Below are 10,761 nucleotides of genomic sequence, written 5' to 3'. Positions count from 1 at the left end.
AAAAAAAAAAAAAAAAAAAAAAGAAAATAGGGGGGGGGGGGGGGGGGGGGGGGGGGGGTGAAGGAAAATGATGTAGCATATCTTAAAATTATGCTGCTAACTTTTTCCCTCATAGATCTATACATATGTAAAGAAACTCTTTTCTTTCTTAACACTATTTTAGTTGGGAATCTAAATAATGTAAGGTAACCAAAACTGCCATGATATATTCAAATGAGAAAAGATCCAAGGAGAGTCAATTAATAGTTCGCATAATGCATCAGCAGACAAACCACTTTCCAGAGTTTATTTGTTTGTGATCCACTAGAGCAATTTATCATTAAAAAATCAAGAAGTACAGTTTGAAATTGGAAAGAGAAAGAAATTCATAGATCAAATGCTGAAGAAAATTATGCTTTATCATACTGAGTTAAAATTTAGAAGCATGTTAAATTTTAATTCACCACAATGTCAAGGATAAATAGTATCAGAAAGAACACAGAAGAAATGATTAATTAGACTAAACGACTTCAACAAGATGCACAAATTTAAATGCTTTAGAAACTTACGTTTTAAGTATGCATCGAACAGGTTTCCAGTAACACCTTCGATGGTGTCATCCACAGGAAGAATGTGGACACGCTTCCCATACTTGACATCAGCACATTGATGAACAGAGACCACATCTCCGAGCCTAACCCTGAGGTTGCTTCTCACAACCTTATTCATCCGTATCTTTGGTTCATCACAAGTATCATCAGCAAGTGCAATACAAACTGTGTCCTTTCTTTTCTTACCCTACACGAAATCAGAACCAAATGAGTAAACATATAACAATGGCAAATTGTATTAAACATAAGTCTCAACACATTAGCATCAAAGTCCCTAAATCAATTCAAGGTCTACAAACACTAAACTATTTTTCGAAAACTCTTTTTCAAACACGCATTCATACTAAACAATGACAACCATTATTTGAAAAATCTTTTTATTTTCATTTTTATATACTCATTTTCAACCACACATTCATACAATAAAATATTCTACACATAAACTCAAAACTTTCCCGTACTTTTTAACCACACATTCTCTTAAAAATCACCATTCAAAACATTGTTTTGGAAATAATGGCCACCAAACTGGGGCTAAATTTAAAATCCTAACTCCAAAATACACAACTAAAAACAATGCACCTTTATAAGGCATGTTTCACATAATTCTAGAGCTCCAATAAATTGATACTTGGCAATTATAATATGTCCGTTTATAGAAACCGATAAATAGTAGAGCAAATCTTCATTCATGATTATCCGTATATTCTACAACAATAATTTGCAGTTAGGCACGGCAAGTTTTAGATCCAAATCAGTAGTTCTCGATCAGCTGTAAAGATTATACTTCATTTATGAAAGTTTCAATGAAAGAACGGAAGACAAATTAAAGAAATCCAATCTCAGAAGGCCAGAGGCTTTTAAATAATAAAGGCAAAAAGTATAGTAGAATTCCTAGTATACCTCCATACATCCAATTTTTAATACATTGTCAGCTAAAGAACAAACCCAATTATGCCTAAGAGGCCAAATTTCGTTAAATTTCGAAATTGCCCAGACCTAAAATTCCAAAAAATCTTCCATCTAAAAAACTAAATTCCACGACACCCTAAACTTCCCAATCACGTTCGACCTCAAAACCATACAATATCAAATATATAGTACAGGAAAAGGAAAATAACCAACTTATTAATTCAAATCAATATCATATACACCAAAATCGAACCTTGATTAAGATGGTATCACCGCGAAAAAGCTGAAGCTTTTCCATAGTATCAGGGTGCAGAGCAACCACGGAATTATCATCATTAACGGCCTCGTCCACTACGAGCCTATTCGCCGCCTTTTTCCTTTCCAATATCGCCGTACTGAAATCCCTCTTCGCACCCCTACTGCAAATCATAAACAAAACCCACAAAATTCAACCAAAAAGAAAAAACAATCAAATACAAGTAAATATACTTCTTACTGTACATGAACGTATGAAAATAAGCGGAGATCTGAGAATGTAGTGAAGGACTTACGAGTCTGAAGATTCAGGTTGATTACTCATAATGATATATATGCAGATTGAAGGAAAAAATTGGAGACGGGTCTCGGAAATTTTTGCCTGTTGAAAAACAAGAATGGGAGATCTAGAGATTCGGTAAAAAAATTTATAAGTAAAATTGGCTCCGTTTCTTGTTGAGAAAGAAAGATTCTTTGTTAACCTTTTGTAACTTTTACTTTTTTTATTTACAAAAATTCCTTTGTTGTTTCAAAGTAGATACCTTAAGTTGTGTGTATATGAGTATATCAATTTCTTTTCTATTGTATAATGCTCTCTTTTTTCTTTTTTTCTTTTTTTTATTTCTTTTTTCTATTTTTCCTTTTTGTGATTTTGGGAGTCCTTGTTTCCCCTACTCATCATCACATAATTGTTTTTTTTACTCATAATGATATATATGCAGATTGAAGGAAAAAATTGGAGACGGGTCTCGGAAATTTTTGCCTGTTGAAAAACAAGAATGGGAGATCTAGAGATTCGGTAAAAAAATTTATAAGTAAAATTGGCTCCCTTTCTTGTTGAGAAAGAAAGATTCTTTGTTAACCTTTTGTAACTTTTACTTTTTTTATTTACAAAAATTCCTTTGTTGTTTCAAAGTAGATACCTTAAGTTGTGTGTATATGAGTATATCAATTTCTTTTCTATTGTATAATGCTCTCTTTTTTCCTTTTTTCTTTTTTTTATTTCTTTTTTCTATTTTTCCTTTTTGTGATTTTGGGAGTCCTTGTTTCCCCTACTCATCATCACATAATTGTTTTTTTTTTAAGATAAACAAATAAAAATTTAAGTCTTCTTTTGACAAATTTATTTAATTCGATGTAAAACAAAGAACCTTATCAGGACTTAACATATCGTGAATCCTTTTGAAAGATAGGGATGAAATTTTTCTCGCTTTTGACATAGTGGACCCCCCGGTGGGAGGGAGGCGACTGACTATTAGCTCAATGGGAAGAATGCGCTTCTGATAATAAATATTTTAGATAAAAAATAATAAGAATAATAATAGTGGATCCTTCAAAGGGATGAATAGTAATAGTAATGATTATAAGGGGTTGTTTGAACCATATTATTTAAAAAAAATACATTCTTCAACAATAATTTGATAATAATGTACTTTTTTCTAGAATGTGGCTCAAATATGAGCTAAATTTTTATTTGAAATTAAACTTTAACTATGACTAAATTTATAATATTAAAACAGAGACTAACAAGTCCCTCAAAATGGATGAATAATAATATTAGTAATTATAAATATTTGATTGAAATTGACTTTGATTAAATTTAGCATTTAAATGACGACTAACTCCAATTCTCAATAAATTTGGAATCCACTACTTTGATTCTTTTTTGCCATATCGTTCGCAATAAGATTTTATAAAATTTTACATTGATTATCATCTACTACAAACCTTTCTTCTTTACTCTAAGTTGAAACGAAATATGAAAAATATAAGCAGAGTTTATTGAAACGCTCAATGAGATCAAATAATTTGCATATAAGTGTTTAGCAGATGTCTTCCTCATAAGTGTCGATTTTTTGTGATTCAAAATAAATAATTTGCGAGTCTAATGTGATAATTGCGCTATCACTTTATTTACATTTTAAGAACCTGATTTTTAAGCATGATCAATCAAATAAAAGTTTATCTTTTGTTTTTATAACTTTAATTAGCCTCAGTTTGTTTCTCACTCTTTCCTCGTTAAAATGAAAAATATAACCGTTATCCATTACATCCAGCCATCAAATTTGAATTTTTATTTCTTGTGTGGGGTCCATAACGACTATATTTTTTATTCTCATTTTACAAAAATGGGAAACAAACACCCCCTTAATTTCTTATTAGTCTTGGAAGTGAAAGCTGCCCTCGAGTGTGTACATCAATGATATCAAAATAAATGTTATGCACGCGGGGAAGGAAATAAAAAAATAATGCCTTCAATTTTGAATTGGTTAAAATTGCCTTGGAATATTAATCTTGTCTTTAATTGCGGTCAATAATTCTTGCTGGAAAATTGTATTACTCCAGATTATAATATTCTAGAATATTCCTCGTTCTTCTGAAAATAAATAAATAAATAAATAATTTCTCATGAGAAAAAATATCAACAAAAATGAATATTTTAACCCTTATATTAAACAAGACATAAAATTCAACCCCGCCCAAAATCTTCACTCTATTTTTATACTTATTATTTATTTTGACGCTTGGTCACGCGGAATGGAGCTCCTTGTCTACGATTTATCAAAAATTACAATCGTGGTAGATTTTATTTTATCAAAAAAAGCGGGTTTAATATGAACCAATGATCCATCGTCTAATAAGGATTTGTTTGATATGATTTTTATTTTTATTTTTGCTTCATTTGCAAGAGTATTTTGAGGAAATTATCTTAATTTTTGTTTAGAAACTAATTTCTAAAATAGATTTTTATTTCAAAAGTGTTTATAGAGAAAGTCGCATTAATCAACTTTATTTAAAAACTCTTCTAACAAAAGAAATATTTAAAAAAAAAAAATTAGTTAAGTGGGTCAAAACTCAATCGTTGAATCTCAAAAACTCCTTTTTACTTTTCAAAATCATGCCAAACAAAGCTCTAAATTACAACATTTTTCAAGAGTCGGGTCGATAATGGGTTGCATTCTATTTAGTATTTTACAATATTAGGCCCACGCACGTAACCTTTATTATTATTATTTTTTAAGGAAAACGATGCGTACAAACAACTTTAGGATGCTTCTGAATTCCAATTGATCAGCAATTTAAAATTTTTGGTCCAAAGTGGCGGCACCTATCGAAAGAAATAACATAATGTAACAATTTTCAATTACGTAATACAATTTTAAGTGGGTTTTACAGAATATTTAAGTATAAAAAGGAAAAGAAATGAAAACATGTCTTAGCTACATGACAAGGTCGAAAAAAAAAATAGATAGTTAGCCATAGCCTCGACTTGGTTTTACTTTCTCAACTCGGTTGGAGGGTAGTAAGATTTGATCTTCTTTGCTCTTCAGTTCTGTCTTCCACCATCGAAACATGAAGACCTCTTTTCAGGCGAATCTGTACCTTATACCAAGATCCTCGAGATCTAACATATTGTCATATATCTTTTATATGTTTATTATTAGCGTCTCGACCTCGATTCTTTTAAGTAAGAGCAGTCTAATTGGAACCTTTGAATTGTTGTCTAGTTGTAAAATGTATTAAGTAATTATAATATTTATGATTTTAGTTGTTTGATATGCATTATTTTATTTATTTTATGGTCATAAAATTATTAAAATAAAAAAGGCTTTTTTAAAACCTTTGAATTAAATATCAATGGTCTGACTATACTGAATTAAACGTTCAATGACCTAATTTGCTACTAAGGCTAAAAAGTTCAATGAATGCAAGTGAAATTTACTCTGCTGAGTTGGCCGAACGCATGGAGATTGCATTATTCTGTACACACAGAATAATGCATTATAGAATGGAACCAGAAAACTCACATGAGGTGGATCTATGTGAGTAAAATCTTATCAAAAAATCCCATGTGAAAGAAATTTTATACGCCAAGTGGAGTTCATGGAGATTTCATTAATTTTAAGCGATGGGCTACAGGAGCCGTGACTGGCCCTGTGATTTCTATCAAAGTCCATATTTAAATCAATATATAGTTTAAAAAGTAATGAAAAATATTATTTCTCGGCTAGAGGCCAGACTCTAATGCGACAGACCAAAAAAAAAATCACATTTATCTTTGGAGAACCTCACAAAAAATCATATGATTCAAACCAATTATGAAAGACATGACCTTATTAACCCTCTAATAAAATCTCATTAGCTACATTAAAGCGATATTAATCTTTCATTTTTTCAAGAATTTAGCCGTCAAATCCTTAAGAAATTGATCAAAATTTCTCTCTGAGGATCCATTCAGTGCAGTTTGCATAATTTCCCTTGCTCTGTTCATCTCTTCTTTTATGCCGTTTGATTTGCCACCACCCATCAAAATCTTGATCTTCTCTGCAACTTCTTCTCTTGAAATGGATAACCCATCACAAAGATTAATTCCAATCTTCCAATCATCAACCACTAATTTTCTATTTGTAATCTGATCGGTAAACAGTGGATAACAAATCATTGGAACTCTCCACCATATACTTTCGAGTATAGAATTCCAACCACAATGTGTTAAGAACCCTCCAATGGCTGGATTTGACAGAACGAGATTCTGATTGCACCAAGGTACAATCAGTCCTTGATCTTTAATCCTGTTCTTAAATCCAACTGTTAAAATTTCATCATCATCATCATAACTTACAATACCTGGTCTAAGCACCCAAAGAAAATTCACTTCACTAAGGAAAAGCCCTTCTGCAATTTCAAGAATTACATGTTCATCAGTCTTGGCAAGACTGCCAAATGAGACGTACAAAACTGATCCAGGAGACTTGGTTTTGAGCCACTCTGTGCAGTCTGATTCTGATAAAAGACTCCTGGGGACAGTATTCGTGGAGAAATCTGTGGGAAAAATAGGCCCGATCGCGTAAAATGGCTGGTTTTCTTTCAGTGCCAATACTGCTTCTGCTTCAAGTTCTTGCACTGTGTTACATATGACGAAATCTGCACTTTTCACCTCCTCAAATCCAATGATTATTATAGTGTGTATAATGGTTGACTCGGGACCTTGAAGATAAGACATGAAATCTTTTGTATTAATGGATTGAATCCCAGGTATATAGTTTATGTTTTCCTGCAAACCATTTGCTGGGACATGGCCATTTTTCCTCAGTAGATCTAAATGATAATACAGAGAAAATACAAGTGCTGGTTCAGTCCAGAATGAAACATTCACTATATGATACTTTCTAGCAATTTTTGCAGTCCAAACACAGAGAGTATCAGCAACCAAGAAGTAGTTATAAGAAGATGATGAATGAGAGTGGAGTATTTTCCCGACAAATTCATCTACTAGAGTTGGGAAATCAAGCAAGAAGGACTTTCCATACTGGTCTAAGTTCCGAGACCGGTCGAATTCGACCGGGTAACCATCGCTGATTGTTGTGTAATGGATGTCAAGGCCGGAATTTCTTGCTTCACTAAAGAAGTCAACTTGTGTGGAGTCGTATTGAGATTTGATAATCTGGTGATGAATGAATTCGAGGTGAACAAAAGTGACGGTGACGCCCTTTGAAGCAAGTTTAATGGCTAGATTGACAAAGGGGATTATGTGGCCTTGTAGATGGAACGAGATCATGATGGCATGGGGCTTCCGAGAACTCTCTATCTCTGCCATTTTCGAACACAAGACTGCTGAAGAGACAAGGGACGGATATATTTTGCAGACTATGGATTGTTGAAAACTTGAGACTTTTTCGTATTTTAGAAGTTTGATGCAAAAATGGAGTGTAGAAATGGTTGTGGATGGTAATGGAGAAAGAGGGAAAGCTATGGAGTGGGAAAAGTAGATGAAGTGGAAGGATAAGAATTCTACCCTGAATTTTTGTTTGACAATTGATGTATTGGATCGAAGGTCAAATAGTGAGACAAGCAACAAGCTGGAATCAATTTTTTGCAACTTCAAAATCACAAAACTACAAAACTGGAAAATCACAGGCCTGTATATAATAGAGTGCCAATAAGGTTGCAATGGAACCAAGATTGTCCAGATCTTCTGATGAGTACTTGTGATGTAGTAGAGTATAGGAAAAATGTATTATCAACGAATTTTGAGTCGTGGATACAAATGTATCCTTAACATACTGAAACGACTGCCATTATTGGTATCAAACCAATAGCGATTCATACATACTAAATCTTCTAATCGATAATTAGGCCAAAGAAAGAACCACGGGCGGATGTGGGTTACTGTGTTAGTGTGTGAATTGAAATTTTTTTTCAATGAAATTACTAATTATAACAAGTTTTTAACTTCGAAGTCTACCAAAAATAATAATAATAATAATATGCTCTTGTATAATGAATTGTGAAAAAGTTAAGTGCTCGAGTATAAAAGTACATAAAGTTACGTGTAGTATTGCTTTATATTCTATTTGTATATCGTGACAATCTATTCACTAAAGCAAAAAATGTAAGCACGTTAAAAAGGACGATTATAATAATAAGAAGTTTTCGACGAATAAATTACTTGAAATGTATAACGTTATTTGGAGATCAACATTAGAAGACATGTAATACAAAAGTATGCGAAATCAATATCTATTTTGTTTAGTTCTCGTATACTTGGCGTGGTAGATTGTAAAGTATTAAGTTCCTGTTTGAACTTCTTTCTCTGAAAGCTCTTTTTTCCTAAAACTCATGTTCAACAACATATTCTCTTAATAAAATGATTGTTCTTGTAAACCCGAAACTTTCTACAACTTTTTAACTGTACATATTCCAAAAAAATCACTATTACAAAACATATTCTACCAAAAAAAGATGCTCAAACAAACCCTAAATAGTATTGATAAAAATGCGAAGTTCAAATTTTATCTATTGCAGTATTCAATTATATCCAATATTACGCCCCCATAGTGGCATTGTGTTATCCAAATTTTTTCATTGCGATAATAAACAATATGAGTTTTGGTACTTCTAATAGAAATAGATGTATGTTAATGATCAAATGAAATTATCAACTACGATACTATTGGAGATTAGTGTTCACCTATGTCAATGGTTAGCGACGACAATATTATCGGTGTTATTAGTGTTCAAGCATTGAATATTTTGCACCTGACTGGTTTAGCTAAAATTTTTAATAAATTTTTATAAAAATTAATAAAATATAGGATTAAAAATTGTAAATTTCATGAAATGTGATTGAAAAATAAATATAAAAAATGGTGGCCAACATGAACTTAGTCAATCACTAATTTTGCCCATGTTTGGGCATGATTCTTACCGGATTTTAACAATAATATGACCGTACGTGGGTCCCTATGCAGCTCATTATTGACTCAATGTCCAGCTCATTATTGACTCAATGTCGAGCAAATTTCCTAAAATGCCCATCTCTCAAATACAATGAAATAAATGGCTAAAGGATACGAAGATAATTTTGCTTGGTTTGATCAATAAATGCGCTGCCTTTTTACTGTACAGCGGACAGAGTTTTGATAAAACTCTTCTACTGAAAATGACTTCTTAGACAAAAGTTTTGTACCACCAAAATTTGTGTCGTTAAAAACATCCCCAATGAGAACAATTCAGTGACAAAAGTGCATTTGGAAAATACCATCAAAATTTGTAGTCATTGAATATTTAATTAGCTACAAAATTTTAGCATCCATTTGAGCCCAATTTTTAGAAAAATTTATTTTTTTTAAAGGAAAATATCGTGTGTACACACGGCTTTACACGTGTGGGGTGTAAAGTCGTGTGTACACCATTGTGTACACACAGCATAGTCCTTTTTTAAATTCATTTTGAGCCATTTATTCTTACAATGATGTAGTTTTACACGTAGATTAAAAATGTTTCCTACCTATTTTTTCAAAATATCATTATTACAAGATATATATACACACACACACACACACACACATTTTATGTGAACCTTTTACGAGGAGTGAATGACAAACCTAGCCCCTTTTTGACAACCTTTAAAAATTTAAATTGTTTGTTACAGTATTATTTTTCACCACACATTCACACAATAAAATATTTTACGCACAAATCAATAAAGTTTCTTTACTTTTTAACCACACATTTTTCAAAAATATTGTTGACTATCGAACTCCGATCTAACAAAAATAATTCGCTAACCTCACCTCAGGTAGAGATGAGTTCAGTCACTGCTCCCAACTCGAACTAGCCAGATATCATATTAGAAAAACATCATAATTACCTCCTGTCACATCACCCTATCAATCATGCACACTTGCCACAAATGATGTCACCGCCGTCCAAAACCACTAATCCAAAGTCTTGAATCTCAAACCCTCTGCAGGTCATCATCACTTGGGGAAAACATTGGCATATGGTCACCGGCCTCATCGACCAATCACAGGAGAACTCCACGACCCGAGTTCCGAGCTTGGTACTATAGTTGATTTGACTGATTTGATGTAATTTCGATCGAAACCATGTATAAATAGTAGAGTAAAAGTCCTTTGAAGAAAAAAGTAAAGATACATACAAAATTAGAATCTAATTACTTTTTCTCCATATATTTTGTGATCCTATGTAACAATAAATTGCCCTCTTTTCTTAAAATTGGCTTGAGATTAGCCTTACAAATTTCAACGTCAACAAATACTATTCAAAACTCTTTAAGGCTTTGTTTGATTCTTTTTTTTTTTTTCAAAATGCATTTTTCTTTTTCTTCTTTTCAATCACATATTCTTCATTAAAATAATATTACACGTAAATTTAAAAAAATCATTATTTTTCAACCACACATTTTTCATCAATCTATTATTCTAAAATGCATTTTTCATAAAAATGAGGCTTAAACACCCTCTAATTTTTCAAATAATGGATGTCAAACATTGCCCTAATTTGATCGTTAATTATATTCAACAATGAAATATGAAATTGTAAACTTAAAAGATGAAATTTTTTATTGTTAGACGTAAAAGTTCTTGTAGTTAACTTTGGTGAGAAAATAGGTTTTCCACCTTTTTTTTCGCAATGGAAACAAATTCTATATACAATTGTAAAAAAATCTATCTATTTAATTAACAAATTTCATGAA

General features: G+C 31.8%; 2 protein-coding genes across 2 annotated transcripts; both read right to left on the bottom strand.

Annotated features, from left to right (window-relative positions):
* Positions 1–435: 435 nt before the first annotated feature.
* Positions 436–2,265, bottom strand: LOC111380517 (cell division control protein 48 homolog D-like). The gene is made up of 3 exons (XM_023004101.1): positions 2,054–2,265; positions 1,756–1,921; positions 436–777 (listed from the first exon to the last, which is right to left on the bottom strand). Exons 1-3 carry the CDS (start codon positions 2,080–2,082, stop codon positions 451–453), a joined length of 522 nt encoding a protein of 173 aa, XP_022859869.1. The 5' UTR covers positions 2,083–2,265; the 3' UTR covers positions 436–450.
* A 3,660-nt stretch (positions 2,266–5,925) lies between these two features.
* LOC111380513 (UDP-glycosyltransferase 86A1-like) lies at positions 5,926–7,356 on the bottom strand. Its single transcript, XM_023004097.1, has one exon. It carries the CDS (start codon positions 7,354–7,356, stop codon positions 5,926–5,928), a length of 1,431 nt encoding a protein of 476 aa, XP_022859865.1.
* Between the last annotated feature and the right edge of the window lie 3,405 nt (positions 7,357–10,761).

This window comes from Olea europaea, unplaced genomic scaffold (assembly GCF_002742605.1).
Source record: "Olea europaea var. sylvestris unplaced genomic scaffold, O_europaea_v1 scaffold2156, whole genome shotgun sequence".
Lineage (NCBI taxonomy): Eukaryota > Viridiplantae > Streptophyta > Magnoliopsida > Lamiales > Oleaceae > Olea > Olea europaea.
The sequence above is the reverse complement of the archived record's forward strand: the minus strand, read 5'-3'. Positions and strand labels throughout refer to the sequence as shown.

Coding starts and splice junctions, on each gene's coding strand:
- LOC111380517 (XM_023004101.1), bottom strand. CDS start 2,082: ATGAGTAATCAACCTGAATCTTCAGACTC. Junction 1,922..2,053: donor CAACCTGAATCTTCAGACTC/GTAAGTCCTTCA, acceptor TATGATTTGCAG/TAGGGGTGCGAAGAGGGATT. Junction 778..1,755: donor GTGATACCATCTTAATCAAG/GTTCGATTTTGG, acceptor GATTTCGTGTAG/GGTAAGAAAAGAAAGGACAC.
- LOC111380513 (XM_023004097.1), bottom strand. CDS start 7,356: ATGGCAGAGATAGAGAGTTCTCGGAAGCCCCATGCCATCATGATCTCG.